A 26,187-nucleotide genomic window follows, 5' to 3' on the forward strand; every position below is an offset into this window, starting at 1 on the left:
TTTATTTTCCATTCTTGAAAAGATATGCCACATTTTATGAATTTAAACCGGTATTTAATGTACAGATTCGTTTATGTGATGCTTAAAAACCTGCTTTGATCGTTTTATGATCCAATTCTAACAATATGGCACCTAACTACACAACGTGAATAAGAGGGAAGCTGCTAAAAAACCTTTAACATTTAAAAAATAAATCCTTTTAATGCTTAACTCTCCAATAAAATGAATTAATTGAGGACTAAATTGTATTTACTTTTCTGTTATATTCTATTGCAATTGCTGTAAGTTAGCGCATAAATATAAGGATATCAGTTATTTAGGTTAAATAAAAAGCATGAAATCCAGCATCAATTGTTGTATTTTATTGCTGACATTTATTTATATTGTTATCGTTATTGAAACGTTATTGCTGCAAATGACACACATAATAGGAAGTAGAAATACAGTACAATATCTACCTGAAATGTAAAGTAAAACATAAATGGATTAAGTATTTGAAAAGAAATACTTCTACATGTGCTGCCAGCAGATGGCAGTGGTGTCGTGTACTCGTTCTTCACAGGGTAAAAAACAAAGAGACTACCCATGAGAGTTGTAATGGTGACTTTACCACCAAGTCCTGCACTTGCAATTTTACCTGAGTAAAGGTACAAGGAGTATCAGCCTCTAAATTCATGCCGTCAGGAGTTATTGTGCATGTGTCTATTCAAAGTCCAAAAGCAGCTAACCAATAATGCAACCTGTTCTCCAGAAACCCAAAAGGTGCTGCTTAAACTTCACCAGACATTTACCACAAACTAGTTTTATTTTGAAGCCACGGTGAAGAACAGTTTTGTACTAAAACCACACAAACTTGCACAAATGTATTTGATAGTCTTAAACGTAAAATTCATCTTATTGATATTTATTTTCTGTAGTATGGATGTCCTCCAAGCTATATAAGGAAACAGCAGCGTCACTAGCATCGCCTCATTGGCCAACCTGCAGACGTCACGACACAAATAGGTTAATCCTCGTGCTGTAACCTGCAGGGATTAATTTGTAAAAGCTATGCATGCAGATGAATACCACTGTTTCCATGTGAGTTTAGTTTAGGGGCTATAACCAGGTATTAAAACATATAAAAACTGTGAGTCAGCAGGAGAAATTATTCCAGAAAGAGTCAGGAGGAGGAAGAGGAGGAGTGGTTTAACAATCCTAATCCAGAATGATCCAGTGAGTCAGATTTAATCCAGATTAAAACCAGTGACTCACCGTCTGAGAGTCAGAGTGAAAACATACACAGGCGGATGAATTATAAACAAGCTGCTGGATATTTGAGAGTGTAAAACTCTGATTGTTTTTGGTGTGTCTGTTACTGGATTACCATTGTTTTAACTGGGATTGAGCTGAAGCACATGGCGCTGCTGAGGTCAGGCTGGCTGTGGAGGCAGAGTGAGTACATGCAGGATGTCTATTTTGTTATACTGTACGTTAATTAAGGGGAATTAAAATTGAACGTTATAATAAAGAGCACCATTCCGATTTCTTCCATTTGTGGATTATCAGTTTTTTCTTATAATTGAAAATGGTTCTTCAGGAAGTTGAAAACAACCTTAATTTGAACGACAAACATCCTGGGTTTTACGACAAATACCCCAAAAATCAAGACGCTTTTTTGGCTCTTCACTTTGACTCGTTCCCAAGGAAAGTCTGTACTGAAGTTAAGGTTGTTTAAAAAGAAGAATCAATAACTAAAGTAGAACCAAACAATCAACAGTAAAATATCTGACCCCAGGTCACCCTCCTTCTCTTTCCCTTGATTATCGTGAATCATATTGCTATGTTTTTGTAAATCCTGCTCCCCTACTGATGGTCTACTGTGTCTCTACTGTAGCTTCTGTCCTCAAACGCTGGAAGTTTAACTGGTGTGACCTTTGGATTGATGGGAGTCTTTGCTTCTACAAGAACGAGAGCAGGAGAGAGCTGGAGCAACGGGTCAGCCTCAAGATCACCTGTGTGGACGTGAGGTCAGGCCTCGAATGTGGAGGTAAGACAAGCTAACTCCTGCAGTGGTTCAGTGATGACGTCATTTTGTAGACCGATCATGAAGTTAGCATCTCAAAGGCTGCCTCCACAAAAAACCCATCCATGGTTTTGGATCATTGCAGAAAAGATCTTTATGATACACGGTTTGTTCAGCAGGATGCTCTCCACTTATTAACACCACTATGATTTCTGAAGTACAAATCTAATGTTGGGCTATAAAGGAACTACAGCACGGTCACATGACTTCACGTCACCACCGCTAAGCTAAAGGCGGCTAATGTTGGGCTATAAAGGAACTACAGCACGGTCACATGACTTCACGTCTCCACCGCTAAGCTAAAGGCGGCTAATGTTGGGCTATAAAGGAACTACAGCACGGTCACATGACTTCACGTCTCCACCGCTAAGCTAAAGGCGGCTAATGTTGGACTATAAAGGAACTACAGCACGGTCACATGACTTCAGGTCACCACCGCTAAGCTAAAGGCGGCTAATGTTGGGCTATAAAGGAACTACAGCATGGTCACATGACTTCACGTCACCACCGCTAAGCTAAAGGCGGCTAATGTTGGGCTATAAATGAACTACAGCACGGTCACATGACTTCATGTTCTCATACTAGTTGCAAAGTGTAAACTAAAGATAAGTATGTCATATATATAATGAATGCAATTAGTATTTAGTATGGATCTGGGACACAGCTGTTGTTCGATGATTGCTCTGCAGGAGCTCTTAGCAGCAGAGCAGTGAGACTATTTTATAGAAACAGATTCTCTGACAGAGCAAGACCGCACGTCACTTCTCCAAGCAAGAATAACAACACACATTTTAAAAGAGGCCCTCTTATGCTTTTTGGGGTTCTCCCTTTCCTGCAGTGTGTTCTACAGGTTTAAGTGCATGGAAATGGTCTGCCAAGGCTAGAATCCCTGTTCCCTCCAGAGTTTCTCTCCCTCTTTTGTGGTTAATTGCTTTTTTCATTTTGTATTTTCTGTGTGCAGGACTGTCTCCTCCAGAGAGTAATCCCAGGGAGAATCTGATCGTGGTTCAGCTCGCTAACGGCTCCACGGTTAACCTATGTGCGAACAGTGAGGATGAATCCATGTAGGCATCTTCACTTGTTCACTCAGGTCTTCAGCCCTTCCTCACTTTACATCCACCCTCACAGCTTCTTGTCTCTTTTTCAGAGCGTGGAAACTGACTCTGCTCGACACCAGGAGAAACCCGGTGAGTTTTCATTTATTTAGATAAAAAAGTCACGATCTGCTGAGTCTCAGAGCAGTTTGCTAAATGTTCTCTTTCTACAGGTGTTTCAATACGACCCATACGATGATTCATACGAAGCTATCCCCATCAACAGCTACCACACCGTCTACATCACACCTGGAGCAGGACCAGGTATGATGTAATACAACACATACAAATACATTTCATTAAGAGAGGCCTTTCAGGACATTATTTCATGATCATAACAATCTAAACAATATATTGTGATAATAACAATAAATACATTAAAATAATAATAAATACATTAAAATAATAACAACAATAAATACATTAAAATAATAATAATAAATAAATTCAAATAATAATAATAATAAATACATTAAAATAATAATAATAAATACATTAAAATAATAATAATAAATACATTAAAAATAATAATAATAATAATAATAAATACATTAAAATAATAATAATAAATACATTAAATTAATAATAATAATAATAAATACATTAAAATAATAATAATAAATACATTAAAATAATAATAACAATAAATAAATTCAAATAATAATAATAAATACATTAAAATAATAATAATAAATACATTAAAATAATAATAATAAATACATTAAAATAATAATAATAATAATAATACATTAAAATAATAATAATAAATACATTAAATAATAATAATAATAAATACATTAAAATAATAACAATAAATACATTAAAATAATAATAATAATAAATACATTAAAATAATAATAATAATAATAATAATAATAATAAATACATTAAAATAATAATAATAAATACATTAAAATAATAATAATAATAAATACATTAAAATAATAATAATAGAAAAAAAGTGGGTTCATTTCAAGCTAATTATACTAGAAACGGAATAATTTATTTGTAAACTGCAAAACATTTGGGAGTCTTTCTTTATTAGTTTACATTTAGAAGCATTAAATATTTGTAATTGATCCCAGTTTTGTGAATTGTTTTGCAGTGGTTATGTAAACCAGGCATTGCACATGAGACAAAGAGTACAGCTTTATATTCAGAAAGGATCTTTAGAAAACACAGTGTACAGAATAAGTTAGAATAGACTAAACTACAACACAATATAATGTAAACACAGGATATTATAAATACTTAAGTATGTTGTGGTTGTAGTTTAGTCTAAAGTATTTGCAAAGTATTATAAATGCATATTAAATGAATGCTTTTCTTGTCTGCATTCCTTTTTTTTACCACCGTGTCTGCTGTCAGTAATCTGAATGCAACAACATGATCCTCAAAACCAAGAACAACCAGGGAGGGTGTTCACATCAATCTTACACAATCAACAAAGTATAACCCAGACAGCACAGAGGACTCTAATGAGCAACTTAAACACAACAACCGGAGGACACACACACACACACACACACACACACACACACACACACACACACACACACACACACACACAGAGAACGGACTTCTCTGCTGTTGATCCTGAGCTGCAGTGCATCCTCCTCCTCCTCCTCTTCCTCCTCCTCCTCCTCTCTGGTCTGTAACTATAGTCCGGTGGATGTGGGGAAATATCCAGCTTCAGTTTCTAACTTTTAGCTCCACATTTTGACCAAAGCTCCGCCATGCCTCCGTTTTCCTCCACCTAGTTTTACCCCCACACACCTGCAGGTCGCTCGGCGGGCGGTGTTAACAGCAGTGAATGGATAAAGTGGGAAAACGTTTTTACCAAAACAGAAGTATAATTCTAACAGCAACAGTAGCAATGCGTGGGAAGACTTTTGCTAAAGTGGTGTGTTATATTGTGCACTTGTTTCTGATTCAGCAGGAAACAGGTAGACCTACATGATCTGCTAAACACAGAGGACGTTTCGGTCTTTGAGTGTTGGGTCATAATATAGCATAGCTTTTTTGAGGGATTTCTTTTCAGGTAAAGGTAAAATCAACTGAAATATTATATATGATATACGTTTATAGGGTATGACAAGAAGAAGTCATAAAAATCTGAATTGGAAAAGGGGTTTTTTTTTGTGGACGTTTCTCCATTTTGAAATTAAAGTAAAACAAATATATAGAAAATAAATTATGAGAATTAAAATAATAATGAAACCATTTAAAATACTTAATAATAAATACAATTAAGTAAGTTCAATTTAAAAGATCCAATTAAATAGAATAATGATTTGTGAATAAACCTACAAAGTTCAATCAATGTCCAATAAAATAGGACCCCCCTTTTTTTCTGGAGTGTCAGTTTTTCTGCCCTTGTGTTTCACAGTTGAGCTCCTCCCTTACTCTGACTTCAGTCATCACATATACCATAAACATTTCCCCCCCCCCCGTGTTGCCTTCAGGGACCCACCAGGTTCTGGTTCAGAGGGACCCGTTTGATGGGGTGATCGAGCGCATGGCTCTGGGGGTACTGGCCGGGATGGCAGCAGGGACGGCCCTGAGATCCTTCCTCTTCATGCCCTTCTTCTTCTGCTGAGCTCCATCACTAACAAGGAAGCACACTTCCTGTCTGTGGACAGAAACTACCCTCCGTTTTTGTACCGGATACTTCAAATGTATTCCTGCTGCTCTTCTGGTTCTGTCTTTATGCACTTTAGAATACAACCCTTAAGGAGCAAACATGTCTCCTGATACTAGTGAACCTCATGTACCGGTGAGCATTTGCAAACGCCATGACATTTTGTCTGTAATTCTTTAATTTGCTGCCTGAATTTTACACTTCACATCTTGAAAATGTGTCTTCGGTGATCATAAACACTTTATGTATTAAAAATATAAAACGTGAAGCTGATTCAAAATGATTGCCTGGATGCATACAGAATAACTAATGCATTTAACTACATGGTGTTAGTTTGCTAAACCAATCCCAACTATCTTTGCAGATCTGTTCACACATACTTTTGTGATTTCATCCATGGATTCTTTTTGCCATTTCTGCCTGTGCTTGCTTACAGATTAAAGGTAATTTGCCTCTGCTGAAGAAGACCTGAGAGCTCAGGAAATAGGTTATAAGTGGACCTTAAATTGGGATCATTTGCAAGATCAAGAAGACATTTAGAAGGGAAACGTTTGAGTGATAGGTCACAATGAGTTTATGATGCTTCAGATGAAATCATGATGATTTATGTGTCAAAATAAGGCTTAAAAGCAGCAGACAAAGTGAGTAAGGTCTCCTTGTTTAAGGCCAGAATGAGCTCTCATATTTAATGCATTTGCAAAAGCACAGTCACATTTCAAAGTAAAACGTTGGACAAAGTTGGATTCCTGTATTCATCATTATTATTTATATCCCAAAATTATTTCTACTTAGTCTGTCAAAACACATAAAACAGCATTGAATTCTCACACTAAAGATGATGCAGTCCCCTCAGCTGACAGGGAGAAGACATGAGTCGAGAAATGAACCGGAGGATTTAATCTTCTACAGTTTAGAAATCTGTAAGGTGTTCATCCGCCACGTTCCTAAGATTCAATATGAATTAAAAACCAAAAACTAATTGTTGAATCATGAAGTGAAACTCCCATTAAATGACGTCTCTTGGATCTGCAGAACTCTTCTTTATCAAAGCACTGCAGGACAGGAACTCTGACTCCTCACGTCCATGTGCCTGTGGATTATTAGCTGGATTGGTACGTTAAAGAATTCAGTATATCGATCCCAAAACTAGCTTCTAATACATGCTAACATGCTACATGCTAACGCTTTTATCCAAAGTGACTGACACACTGCAGTCCTGTGGACATGAAGGAAGGACACTTAGACCTGTTGACTGCTGGGGCTGCGGATCAAACCACTGACCCTCTGATTGAACCCCCCCCCCCCACCACCACCACCCCATTTAAAATCTCACAGAAGCATATTTGGCAAAGACAGGAATATTTGATTCAGCTTCTATCCAAAACAACAAAGAATCAAACCAATTGTTAGCATTTGAAACAGTTTTCAGTCTATGTTGGAAGAAATGTAGACTTTCTGCTGTCCTTGAAATCAATATGGAGCTTAATTTACCATTTTGAGGCCAGGATAGCAAACAGGCACGTTTAAAACCACCCATCACAAGGAAAATCAGCCCAAAGATCGTACGTCAACCCATCGAGACACCCTATGTTAACATTGTCTACACTCAAGTAACTCCTAAATTAAATGCAGGTTTATATCCCGGAGGAAATGTCCGTTAAAGGTTATGGTGGAAGTCTAATTGCTTAATATACAAAATGTTGGCATCAGGCTCGGACGTTTTACAAAATATCTGCACCAGTTTGGACCGGTTTCACACGTGTGTTTAAACGTCGGCCGACTCAAAGCTCTGAGCATTAAGCTGCTCTGGTAAAAACATGTTAAACTTGCAGAAAATGTCCATTAAATTATGTTTAAAATGTTCATTTTATGGGTTCTTTAAAGACTGAAGCACTCATCTGTGCATCCTATGTTAAAAGTGCGTTAAAGGGTCTTGAACGTTTGGACTTCAGTGGTTGTTTTGTAACGTTAAATGCTTGTTCACTGGTTTCTCGTCTAAATATCTGTCCTTGTTGATGCTCGTACCGTACCTTATTGTAGTGTGGTGGAGTATCTAAGTTCAGCCCATTGTCTTTACAAAAATAAATCCCTTGATCACCTCTTCAGTCACTCCTCTTTACACGTGACTCCCCTCCCTCTCCCCTTCCCTCTGTCCTCTCCTAACTTCCCCTCCGCCTGAAGTTTCCGGATCAGATCGTGAGGACCCTTCCCCAGCAGGGCCGACGGGTGCCGGTACGAACCCCCCAGCCGGTCCCACAGCGTGAAGTACTGCCCGTAGTTGTAGTCGAAGAACAGGTGGTGGTCGGTGTGGTGCGCCGAGCCGTTGATGGCGGGCGTGAGGGCGGGGGGGACACGGTAGTCCCCGTCGTGGATGGAGATGGTCCAGATGTTGACGAAGACGTAGAGGGCGAGGTAGAGCAGCTTGTGCAGCGGGAAGAGGAAGGGGTAGATGTGGTACGGGAGGCCCTGCAGGAAGCCGTCCACCGGGTGGAAGGCGTGGCTGGCGAACGGAGACGGGATCTTCCAGATGTGGTGAGGCTTGTGGAACAGCTGCGAGAGATTCAGAAGATAGCATGTTGGTAATGAACATCTTAAGGCTCCTCCGACATACAATATGCTTAACACATAATAATTAATAAGGAAGTTAAATAGTGCCAGTGAGTAGGGATGGCACATTTCTCAGTCGAAGCAGATGTTTAACCGTTAGCTTTTTGTTATTTCTTCTCCTTTTGTTCCAGGAAACAAACTCTAATGTTAGACTGCATTTACTGATCCTTACTCTCAGCACGGTGCAGATATCCTGCAGCAGCAGCTCCTCACACACAGGAGAGGAGACGCCCCCTTCAGTCAGTGTTTAACCCTTCAAATTGAAGGACGGACTACAGTTTTTGTCCCTGATAATTCAAATTAATCACGCTAATGCAACCTCTTCCCGTCAACGAGCAAAACCTAAAAATGGGCGCCTTCCAGCGGAGCATGTGAGCAGCTGTCAGCAGGTCAGACTGTGTGGAATGAGTGAGGTGTTTACAAGCTGTCCTCACCTTGTAAATGAGCCGGTGGTGCAGGAAGCGATGGATCCAGTAGATGCACATGTCAGTGAAGAAGAGGAAGGAGATCATACTGAGGAAGAGCCCGGGCCAGCCTGAGAGCACACACACACTACATCGTCACACACCACTGAAAACAGGGGAACATTCAGGGTGTACTGAAAGCTGTTTTCCACCCACCTAGCGGGGAGTCGTGGACGTTGTCGTACAGTCTGCTGTATCCTCGAACTTCAACGAAAAACAGAGCCACCGTGGGGATGCTGATCACAGGAAGTGAGGTCATCGCGTATTTGATCTCCCTCCGAACCTGATTCTAAGGAGAATACAAAATACAACAATTATGAATTAATTCAATAAACAAACAGACCTCTCTATCTATGAGGGGATGGATTTGTTGGCATAAAGAAAAATTCAGAATACTGAGAGCTTTTCTCGTCCAAATCAATGTGTACCTTGACCTTTTTAGCTAAAGACAAGACACTTTACTGCGTCACATCTAATTCGTTCAATATGATCTGATCTCACTTTTAGTTTTCACTTAAGGTCTTAGTGTTCTTCAAGCAAAGAGCTTTTAAGGCCCGCTTTAACACGCACAAAGAGCTCAGAGGTACTGGAGAGAGATCAGGGAGAGAGGAAGCACAGATACTAAGTGTACAGCTGGTGAATTTGAAGCACACCGAGAGATTTATAACACTACTTAAAGTCTGACAAACAAACACATGATGTCACTATGTTCAGGAAGTAGACAAAGCAGTCCAATGGAGGCGTTTTAGTGGAAGTGCTGTGGCTACACAGGCTCTCTTTACCTCCAGGAATTGTGGGTGTTTCATCAGATTGTGGTCGAAGATGAAGAAGTAGCTGATGGCCCCGAGGCCCAGGTAGAGGACGGCGGCCCCCAGGTTGGTGAGCACCAGCAGGCTGACGATCTGCCGCAGGGCCCCGTCCTCAGGCCAGGAGGCCGGGTACACATACGGGGTGAGGACGTAATGATCGGCAACATTCAGCACAAGATCCATGGTGAGATCTACAACGTACGGGGAAAAAACAGAGAGCAAACACACTTTAAAAGACAGAAGACTACATTACCCAGAAAGCACTGCTGTTTGCTTGAATTTGAAGTGTTTGTGAGGACCGATACTCAGGGGCAGTAAATACAAGATGCTTTTATTTATATATATTAGGTTTATATAATAGGTTTAGAAGATAGCAGATCATCCTTTGATGAACTGTATTTTATGACATGATGAGCTCATTTTCAAAATGACAAAACCTTTATCTGCATGTCCGTAAAATAAGTTACACTGGGTTTTATTACAGCAGTTCACAGATTAAACAATACGTCTTTATATGTGTTTAACTGAGCCATCTTCATCTGCTGTTGACACAAATAAGATAAGAGAGGAAATGTAATAAGTGGACCTGACAGAGTAAGAATAACTGTCTTAAATACATTTATAAAAGGAGGAAAAGTCATAAACAAAAGAAGGCGTACTGCTCCCTTCTTCAGAGCAATTTTACCTTTACATTTACTAAAGATTTGAAACACACTTTTTAAGGACTTATCTGGATATGTTACACGTCTTATTAGCAAATCATATCAAGATTATAATTATGATTAAACTTGAACGTCTTTAATTAACAATTAACTGAATAAACTAGGAACAAAACCCACCCACACAACTCTTGCATTGACGTTAAATGTGATAACTTTTCTTGATCCAAACACAGTTTTGACACCTTGTGGAGTGTATCCAACAGAAGCAATAACAGTAATATAAAATGATGTGTGTAGTATATGTATTGTGTGTCCTGTTCTGATTGATTGTGCAGGTGGACCTTGACTTCTTCATTTGGCACTCTGATCCCTGGAAGGTGACCCATTTCCAACACTTCATGTGTCGCACAATTCATGCGATTTATACAAACAACACAACACATTTTAAAGACTTACACCATATACAAATCACACAAATGCACATTGATCATCTGCAGGTAAAGCTCCATTAGGTCTGTGACTGAGGTGTCTCATTTTATGTTACGTATTCCTCAGCGACCGTTACGTAAAGCTAAATACACGTAATTTCTAAGCATCAACAAAGACAAAATGCAGCATCACGTTGTCTTTAAAGGTTATATTAAAGTGCTCTGTCTTTATTTCAAATCTAAAGTTAAATTCGAACCGTACCTTGTGTTTGTTGCTCGTACTCCGGTACAGCAGTGGAGAGGATGTGCACTAAGGGAAAAAGCGAGCTAGCGACCAATCAGAGCGGAGTTTACCTTTACGTCATAGAAGCATTTGTCCAATCAGCGCGCAGTTCCTCATCACGGCAGTCCTGTTATGATTTCTGATTGGCCAATTGGAGGATCTGATCATGGTGCTACAGAAACAGCTGGAGCAGAGGCCGAAACGCCCCCAGATTAATGCACAAACCCAGGTTAATGCTCCTTAATGTTTGTTTTTATTATTAATACATACAGTTTTAGCATGATTATTCCGGGGGGACAAAAATGTAGGTTGTCTCATGTTAATTCAGATGTAACCAACCTTCATTCAAAAAAACATTGAATAGTCAATTATAGTTTTATGTGCAACTCTTCGATTCGGCCGATTCATTTTTATAATATGTTCTATTTTGACAACATTATTCTAGTATTCTCACTGCATTTTTGGTGTATATAACGTTTGCGTGTTATATGATGATGATATAACTTCCTTTTTTAGGTAATGTTTTAACCATTGCACTGCCGAATCTTCCAAAAGAGGCTGATTGATTGTAAAAGCATAATTTTAAGTTATTAAAATAGTGAATTATTAACAAATCAGCCAGACTAAATTACTTTTGCATGATTTATGAATGAAGTTTGGCCAAGCTGATTCACTGTTACATTTGCCTGTTACAAAACCGATGTCATTTCCTGTTTAACGTTATTATTTAATCATTGAGAAAATCAGAAATGCGTACAAGTACTCAGATCTTGTACTCGAGTAAAGTACAAGTACTCAGATCTTGTACTTGAGTAAAGTAGAAGTAGCCTACTCAGATCTTGTACTTGAGTAAAAGTAGAACTACTCAGATCTTGTACTTGAGTAAAGTAGAAGTACTCTGATATTGTACTTGAGTAAAGTAGAAGTAGGCTACTCAGATCTTGTACTTGAGTAAAAGTAGAAGTACTCAGATCTTGCACTTGAGTAAAGTAGAAGTACTCAGATCTTATACTTGAGTAAAAGTAGAAGTACTCAGATCTTTTGAGTAAAAGTAGAAGTACTCAGGTCTTGTACCTGAGTACTTCTACTTTACTCAAGTACTCAGGTCTTGTATTTGAGTAAAGTAGAAGTACTCAGATCTTGTAGTCGAGTAAAGTAGAAGTACTCAGATCTTGTACTTGAGTAAAGTAGAAGTACTCAGATCTTGTACTTGAGTAAAGTAGAAGTACTCTGATCTTGTATTTGAGTAAAGTAGAAGTACTCAGGTCTTGTACTTGAGTAAAGTAGAAGTACTCAGGTCTTGTACTTGAGTAAAGTAGAAGTACTCAGATCTTGTACTTGAGTAAAGTAGAAGTACTCAGATCTTGTACTTGAGTAAAGTAGAAGTACCAGAGTGTAGGAATACTCTGTCACAGTAAAAGTATTCTAAATGTTCCTCCAGTGAAAGTAGAAAGTACTCTCATCTAAATGTACTTAAAGCAGCGACAGTAAAAGTAGTCATTGTCATTTGAATCCACAGAGTTTGATTTTAATGGCAGATATAAATACATTGCTTTCTCTCTCTGATGTAAAACTGGAAACAGAACCACCACAGGGTGTCGCCATTACTCTAAACTAAGACCTGGAGGATCAGACTGTGATAAACTGTAATACAGCTCACTGCATTACATACACTGGAGGTGAGCTCATTAAACACCTACATCATTCAACATCAGACGCACTGTAGCCTCCTGTATGAAGCTACTGGTATGATATGGGAATCTTACACGAGTGGAAAGTCTTATTTGGACTATTTGAATGACATGTCGCCTCAGATCTTATGTAAGACTTGTTAGTAGCCAGAATGAATTTATGCTTTATCCAGTGGGTGACTTTCCATTTATTTTCTGATAATCTACCACCAGAAGCTTTTCAATCAATCAATCAATCAATCAATCAATCAATCAATCAATCAATCAATCAATCAATCAAAGTTTATCTATAAAGCCCAATATCACAAACTCTACATTTGTCTCAGAGGACTTTAGAGTTTGTACAGAATATGAATATGACCCCCTCTCCCAAAGAAACCCCCCAGTTAACGGGGAAAAGGAAGAAACCTCGGGGAGAGCCACAGAGGAGGGGTCCCTCCCCCAGGATGGACAGACGTGAGATAATACATTTACAACACAGGTAGTCCAGAAGCTGCAGAATGCATGTGTCTACAAACAAGGGGACGATGGATCCAGGTGGAGGTCTGCAATCCTGTGGGAGCCATCAGAGAAGTAGTGAGGTGAGCATCAGGCCGGACCCCAGCGCCAGGTACAGCAACCCAGTCAGGATCCAGGATCCAGGACCCAGGATCCAGGACTCAGGATCCAGGAATCAGGATCCAGGACTCAGAATCCAGGATCCAGAATCCAGGATCCAGGATCCAGGACCCAGGATCCAGGACTCAGGATCCAGGAATCAGGATCCAGGACTCAAGATCCAGGACTCAGGATCCAGGATCCAGGACTCAGGATCCGGGACTCAAGATCCAGGACTCAGGGTCCAGGACTCATGATCCAGAACTCAGGATCCAGGACTCAGGATCCAGGACTCAGGATCCAGGACTCAGGATCCAGGACTCAAGATCCAGGACTCAGAATCCAGGATTCAGGATCCAGGACTCTGAATCCAGGACTCAGGATCCAGGATCCAGGACTCAGGATCCAGGACTCAGGATTCAGGATCCAGGACTCAGGATCCAGGACTCAGGATCCAGGAATCAGGTTCCAGGACTCAGGATCCAGGATTCAAGATCCAGGACTCAGGATCCAGGACTCAGGTTCCAGGACTCAGGACCACAGCGATCATTGTTTGATTACGTGGCCCTTTTTTCAATAGGATGTGGCTCTTGTTGTTGTTGTTGTTTGTTTCCCATCCCTTCTCTTTTTTAATCTTTGCTGAGCCTATGCCGGTTTTCTTTCTGATTCATTTTCATTTTGATTCTGTTCAAATTAAGGGGTGAAAGTTAAAACTGTATCTACACTTTCCCAAAAAGCATCTTTGGAAAATATCTATGTTTATTTATATTGAATAAACAGATCATTCACATTGAGAAGCTCCTTCTGGACGGAACTCAAGGATTTCAGCCTCTCTAGACCATTCACATGCACTAAAACCTATAGAACACACTACAGGAAAGGGACAACCCCCCAAAAGCAGAGCAGGGCCTCTTGAATATCCCGTGTATGAGTCAAAAAACAGTTTTTAAATAACTTGATTGTGTAAGCTGGAGTGGAGGCGTCTCTTCTTTAAAATAAAGTTTGCATGTTGAGCGCTGGAAGACTCTCTCAGGAAGTGATGGCATCTCCCTCTGAGTGCAGACTCACGTCAACCAATCAGGATGTCTGCAGAGAGACTCCCCCCTGCTGAGCGCAGATAACCCGCTGCTCATCATCTCCTCAGTAGGCAACAACACTCGATCTGTCACTTTGGGAAATGTAATCAAAAAGCTGCAGAAACTCGTCACAACTGGAGACAACTTCTGACGCCCTCAGATTCCTGATTATCTTAAAGGGTGGATGGCACCAACTTGAATGAAAAGCCCCTGACAATTTTCATATACATCTAGCCTTCTTAAGATGGCACCCATATGTCTTTAATGTGTGCCCTTTTGAACACACACTGAGTTAAAAATACCAACTATTTCTTAAGTTGCAAACAATCCAAAGTGTCTCTTTTGCAGAGGGTTATAAAGAAAAATACAACTTTTTATTTCATATTATATTTGATGTATATTCAACAGATAGGATTGTTTAGCTACTGTAACTTGTGACCATTTTTACAGCCAAGGCTTTTAATATTTCTCTTTTATTTGGTTGTTTTATTAACTTTAAATTGGTAACTTTTTAAATGTATTAATTGTGTGTCTTGTTGGTGTTTCTTGGTGCCTAGGATTTACTGGGAAATGTGTAATTAGATTCTCAATGAGGACTCTTCAACAGTTACTGAGTCACAATTAAAGGTGAACTAATGCATGATAATAAATACATATTATAAAACAAAATAGTTGAGATAATAATAATAATAATAACAATAATAATAATAATAATAATAACAATAATAATAATAATAATAACAACAATAATAATAATAATAATAGTAATAATAATAATAAAAATAATAATAATAATAATAATATTAATAATAATAATAACAATGATAATAATGATAATAATAATAATAATAATAATAATAACAATAATAATAATAATAATTATAATAATAATAATAATAATATTAATAATAATAATAACAATAATAACAATAATAATAATAATAATAATAGTAATAATAATAATAATAACAATAATAATAATAATAATAATAATAATAATAATAATAATAACATAATAATAATAATAATAATAATAATAATAATAATAATAATAATAAAATAATAATAATAATAATAATAACAACAACAATAATAATAATAATAATAATAATAATAATAATAATAATAAAAAAGAAAGAATAATTAAATTAATTTAGTTAAAAACAGATTTACACTAAATAGTTTTGGCTCTAGGAATGCTGATGTGTTAACAGATCTACACATTGGTCGGCTCACTTATGGCTTCATCACCAAATAAGGTAACCACCAGGGTTACTATCATTAAGTATTACTTTAAAGCTGATCTGCCACATGAGCTCTGTTGCAGTCATGTGTCCTTGTGTCTAAATCTTATCACATCAGTGTCATCAAACCGGGTAGAAAATGTCAGCTAATTTACAAATGAAATGACCAAAGCCCTTATTTTTACCCACGAAGATTAATGAAGCTCACGTCTTCAGCAGCTCCCGGCTCCATATTGATGTTGTCTCATGTGCTCACGGACAACAACATATTTCATATTGGCATATCAAAGAGTTGCTTACCTCGTCTTTGGGTTTTGTGGAGCCACAGCTGCTGTTTGTTCAGTCGGTTTGGGCCGGGCTGCATCTGCTCATAAATAACAGTCTCATTAAATGTAATGGAAGGAGAATTAACTTTGAAATGAGATGATGTTGTAAGAATACTGCAAACATCCTTTACCTCTACCCTGAAGGGATTTATGCGACAAAAGCACAGCTTTACTGCCGTCACACGAGATGTTCAGGTAACGTTTTATAATCGTTTATTAGAAAGCAGAATCAACAGCAACTTTAAAAGAAAAGGGCAAACATGATCAAAGACAGCAAACATCACATATTCTCTAAATAGTTCAGGTATTTTGATTCTGATCTTAACCGAATAGTAATTTGTACGGAAGAGGACTAGGGCCATGTGAAGAAATGTCAGAAAATAATCAGAATTCTAAGAAAATAATCAGAATTCTAAGAAAATAATCAGAATTCTAAGAAAATAATCAGAATTCTAAGAAAATAATCAGAATTCTAAGAAAATAATCAGAATTCTAACAAAATAATCAGAATTCTAAGAAAATAATCAGAATTTAAGAAAATAATCAGAATTCTAAGAAAATAATCAGAATTCTAAGAAAATAATCAGAATTCTAAGAAAATAATCAGAATTCTAAGAAAATAATCAGAATTCTGAGAAAATAATCAGAATTATAAGAAAATAATCAGAATTCTAAGAAAATAATCAGAATTCTAAGAAAATAATCAGAATTTTAAGAAAATAATCAGAATTCTAAGAAAATAATCAGAATTCTGAGAAAATAATCAGAATTATAAGAAAATAATCAGAATTCTAAGAAAATAATCAGAATTCTGAGGAAAAGTCAACATTTTGAAAGAAAGTGAAAATACTGAATTTCTTTTTTCAAAAGTGAAAAATGTGAGGAATGTCCAAATGCTGAAAAAGTTATAATTTGGAGGAAATTTGAATTCTGAAAAAAACGAAAATAGTAAAAATAAAAAAGTGAAATTTGACATTTTTTTATATTCTAAAAAACAAATAAATAAAAAGAGTCAAATTCTCAGCGAGGTCGTACTTCTGACAAATGTCAAAATTCTGAGTTTTTTTATTTATTTATTTTTTAGAAAAAGTCACAACTCTGAATTCTCACTTAAAAAAAATTCACCTTTCCCCCTCTGTAAATGTGGATGTGAGAAACTGATGTTAAGTATTATCTCAGAAAATAATAGGCCTTTCGAAGATCAATAACTAAACCCGGCCTTCTTGAATATGAGATTTGTCTCCACAACATATCCAATCGCTTTGATTCAAACAGCTTAACAGTCATTAACATGTAAATTGCCCTTTGGACACAACACGCTCCGCCCTCAACACACAGGTGGCACCTCCGTCTCTTTGAAGACCCCTCACACCCTGAGAGAGGAGCAGTCTGATGATGTAATGCTTGTGCAAAGAGGCGTAAAAGAGAAATGTTTTTTGGACGTGCCTCTTTGCTGCTTCGTACTTCCTGGCCAAAAACATGTTGGCTTCTTATTTCACTCTGTTGTGTAAGAGTGAGGTCATAAAAACCTTTCCCCTTCCTTTGTCAGGCAAGGCGCTTCAGACTGCGTTTGTTTTATTGCTTCTCGGAGGTGTTGCCAACAAAAGTGAAATTGAAAGTACCTGAGAGAACGACACACAGGGATTTATGCACGTGGAATAAAACCCTCTATTTCCTTAATTGATCAAATGTAAGTGTTTCTATTTCCCCTCGTACAAAAGATCAGAGCCCTTAAGAGTCATTGTTTTTTCCGTTCTTTTTACTATGAAAACTCAGGCTTCGGGAGCAGAGGCTGACTGAGTTGCTCCCTGGGATGCAATCGATGAATATGGGATGTTCATTAGGACAGAAATTGCTCTCCACATGTCTGCATGCTTCCTTCATCAGAAAACGCAGTGGAAAAGCTTTTGAATATCCATTTCTATATTTGTAGGGAGTATAAAACTGTGATGGCTAAACCGACCCCAGTAAAGAAAGGCAAAGGGAACAAGAGAAGGAAAGAGAAGACAGAGACGTCAAAGAAATCAGGAGAAGAAGACTCACAGGAAGTCTAGAATTCCAATTAATCTCCATGGAAACACTCAGAGACGTTACACTTGAAGTCCCGAGGGTGCACATTCAGATCGTCCTCTCTCTACATACAGTATAAGTGCCATTAGCTTCAAATGATGTGTCAAATGAGGTGAAGGGCTCTGTGTATTTCACTTTTAAAGAACAGATGAATTGTGAAACCACTAAGGAGAAATGTATGCTTTTAAAGTTAACTGGAAAGCAAGGAAAAGTGGAGTCAGCATTTAATTGAGGCCGGCACTGACCAAGCCAACCACGGAGGATTAAAAAAGTTCTGAGACACGAGAAAAGTTACCTCTAAGCTTCGACTATCCTGCCCCGATTCAAACTCCAGAGAGAAAGTATTTTCTAGGTGTCTTGTGTTTGCATCGCAGAGGTTATTAGCCCTCAGTCTGGGGTTGTTGCCTTTGAATCATTAAGTAAAGGCAGAGTGTTTGAAGTGCCGTGATATAATGATCCTTGGCAACTCCATGAGTTCAAAGTAAATTGGCAAGGGTAAAAAAATAAAAGAAGAGGCTTTTCTGCCACTGAAGAAAATAGAGGAATCAGCCAGCTATGTTTAATAGAATTTTCATCAGTGCTCAACCAGTCTCTCAAATGGGTTATCTAAGATAATGGCTGCACGGGTTCATTACCTCCTTGTCAAATTAAATTTCTTTCTCTCCTCAAGGGGGGATTGGATAGTGATTACACATCTAACCAAAAGAAGAATCTAACTCTCACTCTGTAAGAAAAAAAAGGGGGCCGCAATCACAGCAGAATGACTCTTTTTCATCTGCACACCTTTGTAGTCCGCTGACAGAGAGAGCTTGATGTGCAGCGCTGAAGACCTCTTTGTTTACTCTGTGAGACTCTTAAGTGGAGGTATTGTGTGAAAATAAGGGGAATGCATGAGGCACAATTACTTCAATGAAACAAAATCAGCAGATCAGACGTCGCAGCCGAGCTAAAGGGATTCTTATTCATTGTTTTATTAAAGAATGAAAACAATGAAATGTTGAGTCAGTCTTAATTGAAAACCCAATCAACATTATTTTGGTACTTCGGTCTATTAATTGTGCATGATACTTGTACTTTACCTGGGTATTTCAATGTTACGCTACGGTGTACTTTTACTCCACTATATTTATTTAATCCCTTTAGTTGCTAGGCAGATTTGGATTAATGATGGTAATATAATCTCCCTTAAATCAGACTGTAGTTCACCTGCAGTAAATCCAGCAGCTACCCTGCAGTATACAAAGCCATTCAAAGTAGCTGCACCTTTACCAGCTCTGAGAACACTTTAATGATCAATCATTATAAAACATATCAGAGATATTATTCTGAAATGGACCAATCAGACAATGACTACTTTTACTGTCGCTACTTTAAGTACATTTAGAGGAGAGTACTTTCTACTTTCACTGGAGGAACATTTAGAATACTTTCACTGTGACAGAGTATTCCTACACTCTGGTACTTCTACTTTACTCAAGTACAAGACCTGAGTACTTCTACTTTACTCAGTACAAGACCTGAGTACTTCTACTTTACTCAAGTACAAGACCTGAGTACTTCTACTTTACTCAAGTACAAGATCTGAGTACTTCTACTTTACTCAAGTACAACATCTGAGTACTTCTACTTTACTCAAGTACAACATCTGAGTACTTCTACTTTACTCAAGTACAAGATCTGAGTACTTCTACTTTACTCAAGTACAAGACCTGAGTACTTCTACTTTACTCAAGTACAAGACCTGAGTACTTCTACTTTACTCAAGTACAAGATCTGAGTACTTCTACTTTACTCAAGTACAAGACCTGAGTACTTCTACTTTACTCAAGTACAAGACCTGAGTACTTCTACTTTACTCAAGTACAAGATCTGAGTACTTCTACTTTTACTCAAGTACAAGATCTGAGTACTTCTACTTTACTCAAGTACAAGATCTGAGTACTTCTACTTTACTCAAGTACAAGATCTGAGTACTTCTACTTTACTCAAGTACAAGATCTGAGTACTTCTACTTTTACTCAAGAACAAGATCTGAGTACTTCTACTTTTACTCAAGAACAAGATCTGAGTACTTCTACTTTACTCAAGTACAAGACCTGAATACTTCTACTTTACTCAAGTACAATATCTGAGTACTTCTACTTTACTCAAGTACAAGACCTGAGTACTTCTACTTTACTCAAGTACAAGACCTGAGTACTTCTACTTTACTCAAGTACAAGACCTGAGTACTTCTACTTTACTCAAGTATAAGATCTGAGTGCTTCTTCCACCTCTGGGCAGGTATATACTTAATTAAGAGCACTCGTTGTATACAGAAGATAGATAATTCTTCAGTGTTTTATGATGACAGAAAAGGATATATTGATAGATAAACGGCTAAATGTTTGAGGTGTTCTGAAGCTGTTTCCCCATCACAATTCATTTTAATTCGGTCCAGATGTTGGCAGCGTGTTATCTCCTCTGTGAATTGTGAATACAGTGTGTGTTTGGGATGAGGCTGTGTGAGTATCACTCGTATAGACTCTGAATAGCATTTACATCCAAGCTATAGTGAAAACACAAGCCGTGTGTTTAACTCAGTCAATGCAGAAAAATATAGCATGAGGCGCGAACGTCACTGAGGTCAAACTTAAGCCCCGCCCACTTTCAGGTGAAAGTCCTGCATCAGAGCAAAGAGGAAAATAATAGTGTCTTCATGTCTTAAAGCTGCTGAGTCATATATTGCACCTCCAACAACAAATAAATCCAGAGCTCCGGTTCCTTTACCTCCTCTGCAGAAAAAAGGAGAGTAAAAGAAAGGATCAGAAATCTCAGTCTCAGTGTCAGCCTGCTGCCTGCCACTCGTCCCCGGCAGACCCACCGGACATCCATCCCCTATTTATTCTCTGTAAAGACAAAGCTGTCTCTGCCGTCCGACCAGACATCTGACCCCGTCTCCATATTTCTGTATGAAATGTGAAGAAACGTCACTAAAGAAAGACTCTATGGTACTTCACGAACCTCTTCAAACTTCCGATGATAGTGCCTCTGAACTCCAGTATTCATGACACCTAACCACAACCGAAAATGAAGTTTGTCACGAACCCTCTTCTTTCCTCACATGGCTGCTCAACCTGTTTGAACCGAAGGTGACACCTTGGGGCTGGGGGCCCTCACAGCGTGAATCTTCACATTATGAAATGGTAAAATCTGAAGCCATGTGTGCTCCATTTATTATTTATCGGCTCCTGGATGCATGTCAGTATTTATTTGTTCCGTTGCCTCCTTGTATATTCATGATATGAATAATGCTGTGTATGTTAATCAGATGGCAGACCAAGCGCGGAGTCTCAAAGCATCCTTCTGGAAAAATCAATCATCTGCACGGCCTCCTTAGCATCAAACATCTCCACTGCTCCCCAGACAAGATCACAGCTGAGGAGTGAGCCATCTTTTTAATTTTTTTTTTTACATATTGCTGGACTCACTACTGATTAGCACCCCCTCACTACTCCCCCCCCCTGATAGATGCTTTGTGCCTGATTTTAATGAACTGCTTTGCATTAGTGAGCCCCCTTCTGTCCTCCCTGTGCACTTGTCTGGCAAACCAGGGCAAAAAAAAAGAAGAAAATCAGTCAACACATCTATCAGTAAGCAGCCGGCCAGGCGCACTCTGAGCCAAGACAGAAATATTGACAAAATGTCTGCTAGCCATCTTATTATCTTGCCCAGGGTTGCAGTTGGCAAAATAGCACATGCTGGAGGCAGTGGTGGTGTGCATGTGTGTGTGTGTGTGTGTGTGTGTGTGTGTGTGTGTGTGTGTGTGTGTGTGTGTGTGTGTGTGTGTGTGTGTGTGTGTGTGTGTGTGTGTGTGTGTGTGTGTGTGTGTGTGTGTGTGTGTGTGTGTGTGGGTGTGGGTGTGGGTGTGTGTTTGTTCTGCTGGTAGAAAGAAGCCAATGTTTGCAGAGCTTGCAACCCCGGACACCCTGTTGTTGTACTGCTGAGCTTTGAGAGCTGCGCCATCATCTGTGGTATTAGTGTTTCTGGCTGTGAGAGTGATACCAAATGAGAACACATCTGATAATGAGTGATTCACTCTCTACATGTCTGCTCTCACTGTGAGCCGGTGGTATATTGCTGTGGTAACACGAGCCAGACACCAGTTGCTCGCACCAGTTGCTCAGCCGAGAATATGTCCAAGAAATGTAATGAAACGAACGGCGTGTCATCGGTACAGCGTGGCGCACAGGCCACGGGAATCAGTATCAGCCAATCGATGTGTCGAGAAATTCAAGCAGCAACCATCACAGCAAATCAGGGGGTATTGCAGTACCTCCAATGAACACTGGAGACATATCATGAAATAAAGTGGTGCAGGAATAAGTCCTGAAACCCGAAAATGAGTCAGTATTTGAATTCTTCCTGTTCCTTCTTCTGGAGGTCAATAGTTTTTTGAATATGTTTTGGGTTGTCTGTGGTTAACACAAGCTGGAGACATGTTAACGTTTTGTTTTACGACATAAAATACTGCAATAAACACACTGGTGGAATTAAAAATGGCGGTTAACGAGTGTCTAAATGAGACGGCTAAACGTCTTCACATCCAACATTAGCCGCCTTTAGCTTAGCAGTGGTGACGTGAAGTCATGTGACCGTGCTGTAGTTCCCTTATCGTCCAACATTAGCCACCTTTAGCTTAGCGGTGGTGACGTGAAGTCATGTGACCGTGCTGTAGTTCCTTTATAACCCAACATTAGCCACCTTTAGCTTAGCGGTGGTGACGTGAAGTCATGTGACCGTGCTGTAGTTCCTTTATAGCCCAACATTAGCCACCTTTAGCTTAGCGGTGGTGACGTGAAGTCATGTGACCGTGCTGTAGTTCCTTTATAGCCCAACATTAGCCACCTTTAGCTTAGCGGTGGTGACGTGAAGTCATGTGACCGTGCTGTAGTTCCTTTATAGCCCAACATTAGCCTCCTTTAGCTTAGCGGTGGAGACGTGAAGTCATGTGACCGTGCTGTAGTTCCCTTATCGTCCAACATTAGCCGCCTTTAGCCGGATTAGTGGTGATATTCCAATATAGAATGGAGAAATCCCTTTAGCTTTTTGTCGAGGGAGCCAGGGAGATGCTAACTAGCTGTGCTTAGCTGTTCCTTCAAATTAGAGCTTTAGTGTGAGCTCTTCATACACTGACTTTGTTCCCTTAGTTCAGAAATGCATCCTAGTTTTACTTAATTAAGCTAGTTGAATTATTAAACTGCCCTCCCGTCTCTTCTGTGAAGGATGTTTAGAGATATCAGAGATAATATGAGGAACTGTTTAACTGACAAAAACTAATACCAAGATCAGATATAACTGTATTAAATTAGAGCAAAGCAATAGAGAGACTCTTGAAATAAAAAAAGGTCAGATTTAATAACGCTATTAGTGCTTTCAATTAATTTTAATGGTATGAATTATGCATTCAATAGCAGACAAAGTAGAGGAAATTGGATTAAAATTGGATTTATTTTTCATAAATCTAGGCATGGGTATAGAGGTGATGTACTGTGCAATGTATGTTGTTGCCAGGTCGTATTGCTGATTAATTAAATATATGATCTCATGTTTATGTTTGGTGCCTGAAGAGTAAAGTCTTTAATGCCAAAGTGAACTGTCCAACAACCTTAATGACAAAACATATTCTGCACTATGGTAGCTAACTGTGTTTGCATGCTTTTCCCTGATGAAGCACCGATGAGTCTTTGATGAATGTCATTAGTTCTGCAGGTATTTGGTCATGAACGAGAGTTACTCACTGACATTCACCGAGTCATTGATCTCTGTCAGAAATATGCTGTAATTAAGAAAGGCAGGGATGTGAGAAATATGAAAAGATCTCCTTGTCCTCTGTTCAGCTTTAAAGGGAAAGTTTACAGATTCACTTTTTAACTTTTGTAGGTTTCCTTTCATCATTTGCTTTAAATCTGAAATGCTTTTACACTTGTTGGTCAATTTCCTGTCCCATAATAACTCTGCTCCTGCTGTTCTGAGACTTTACGTCATTATAGCATGCTGTTGTCCGACTACAGAGTGGTGCAGAGATTACATATTTTTGGAGGCCAATCCTAAAGTTAAAATCCCGCTGGTTCCCTCGACAAAAAGCCACATTTTTTTCATGTGATTTTGGATTATTACCAAAATAAGGAAATTGACCAACAACACATGTTTATGATCCCCCCATGGCTGGATAATCGCCACATATTATCACCACTTTATGATTTATGAAGGCTATAAAGGAACTACAGCACGCTACTGCTAAGCTAAAGGAGGCTAATGTTGGGCTATAAAGGAACAACAGCACGGTCACATGACTTCACGTCACCACCGCTAAGGTAAAGGAGGCTAATGTTGGGCTATAAAGGAACTACAGCACGGTCACATGACTTCACGTCACCACCGCTAAGCTAAAGGAGGCTAATGTTGGGCTATAAAGGAACTACAGCACGGTCACATGATTTCACGTCACCACCGCTAAGCTAAAGGAGGCTAATGTTGGGCTATAAAGGAACTACAGCACGGTCACATGACTTCACGTCACCACCGCTAAGCTAAAGGAGGCTAATGTTGGGCTATAGAGGAACTACAGCACGTTCACATGACTTCACGTCACCACCGCTAAGCTAAAGGCGGCTAATGTTGGGCTATAAAGGAACTACAGCACGGTCACATGACTTCACGTCACCACCGCTAAGCTAAAGGAGGCAAATGTTGGGCTATAAAGGAACTACAGCACGGTCACATGACTTCACGTCACCCCCGCTAAGCTAAAGGCGGCTAATGTTGGGCTATAAAGGAACTACAGCACGGTCACATGACTTCACGTCACCACAGCTAAGCTAAAGGCGGCTAATGTTGGGCTATAAAGGAACTACAGCACGGTCACATGACTTCACGTCACCACCGCTAAGGTAAAGGAGGCTAATGTTGGGCTATAAAGGAACTACAGCACGGTCACATGATTTCACGTCACCACCGCTAAGCTAAAGGAGGCTAATGTTGGGCTATAAAGGAACTACAGCACGGTCACATGACTTCACGTCACCACCGCTAAGCTAAAGGAGGCTAATGTTCGTTGTGATGGCGCTTAGTCGTCTTATTTCGACACTTGTGCTTTTGTTTGTTTAAGTGGCTCTATCAGGTTTTTCTGTAACTCATTTGATATATTTCACATCCCTTCCTTTTTTAATTGCTGCACATTTCGACCATAGATGAATGAATCTGTGAATATCAGTGGGTTAGGGAACTCACAGACCATTTGACGCTCACTCCTGCTGCTGCCCTCGCAGAGCTTCACATTTCCAAACTGTCAACTCCTCTGTGTAACTCCTCGTCTTTTGATCCAAGATGAAGCTCCAGTGACTTTGAAGGCAGTGGCAGGTAAAACAGAGAGAGGGGGTATCATGAAAGCGGGACAGGAAAAAGATGGAAAGTACAGTTGATTTCAAAGCGTTGGAGGGAGGCAGCCATAATTAGGGAGATGTGACCTGAGCGTTTCTCATCTATTTCCTCCGGACGTCAGCCACTTGAGATGTCTTTCTTTTTGGGAAGCTGCCAAACGCTGGGAGGATAAATGAACCAGTTAGGGACTGATTGAATCCCTGAACAATGGTAGAGACAAAGTACTTCAGCACACTGGATGGTCCAGAGGAAAGCAGAGCAGTCCAACAAAATAATATAAAATCAAAATGTTATTGATTCTAATGCTGGGAAATATCCTGTTGCACTAGCTACTGTATTATGATACAGCAGGAGGGGGGAAAGCATGAAAAGGGCCAAAAACAAAGTAAAAGAAACAGAAGAAAAACTAATAAGAAAATGATAGCTGAAACCTGGAACATGCTACGAAAGGACAGCAGTACGGTGGCCCAAAACATTTCCATGCAACTTCAGAAACGATGCAAATACAAAGACACCAATGTGACAAAACACATGAAGAACATCTCCAGGAACTCTTCAACACATGCAGCATTTAGAAAACACTCAGCAGCTTCAGGAAACATGAGCAGCGTTTACTAAAAGCTGCAGAAACCAAACGCTGTAAATACAAGAAGCTCAAAACTCAACAGAGACCAGGGGACACTAAAGAGAGACGCACACAGCTGGAGA

General features: G+C 39.0%; 2 protein-coding genes across 2 annotated transcripts; one reads left to right on the forward strand and one right to left on the reverse strand.

Moving 5' to 3' along the window:
- Positions 1–1,183: 1,183 nt before the first annotated feature.
- plekhb1 (pleckstrin homology domain containing B1) lies at positions 1,184–6,556 on the forward strand. The gene is made up of 6 exons (XM_063896155.1): positions 1,184–1,434; positions 1,877–2,029; positions 3,027–3,129; positions 3,213–3,252; positions 3,333–3,423; positions 5,625–6,556. The coding sequence occupies exons 1-6, from the start codon at positions 1,398–1,400 to the stop codon at positions 5,756–5,758; spliced, it is 558 nt and encodes a 185-aa protein (XP_063752225.1). The 5' UTR covers positions 1,184–1,397; the 3' UTR covers positions 5,759–6,556.
- sc5d (sterol-C5-desaturase) lies at positions 6,357–11,063 on the reverse strand. The gene is made up of 5 exons (XM_063896156.1): positions 11,033–11,063; positions 9,654–9,871; positions 9,028–9,160; positions 8,842–8,942; positions 6,357–8,350 (listed from the first exon to the last, which is right to left on the reverse strand). The coding sequence occupies exons 2-5, from the start codon at positions 9,861–9,863 to the stop codon at positions 7,907–7,909; spliced, it is 888 nt and encodes a 295-aa protein (XP_063752226.1). The 5' UTR covers positions 9,864–9,871; positions 11,033–11,063; the 3' UTR covers positions 6,357–7,906.
- Between the last annotated feature and the right edge of the window lie 15,124 nt (positions 11,064–26,187).

This window comes from Eleginops maclovinus, chromosome 11 (assembly GCF_036324505.1).
Source record: "Eleginops maclovinus isolate JMC-PN-2008 ecotype Puerto Natales chromosome 11, JC_Emac_rtc_rv5, whole genome shotgun sequence".
In the NCBI taxonomy this organism is placed as follows: Eukaryota; Metazoa; Chordata; class Actinopteri; order Perciformes; family Eleginopidae; genus Eleginops; species Eleginops maclovinus.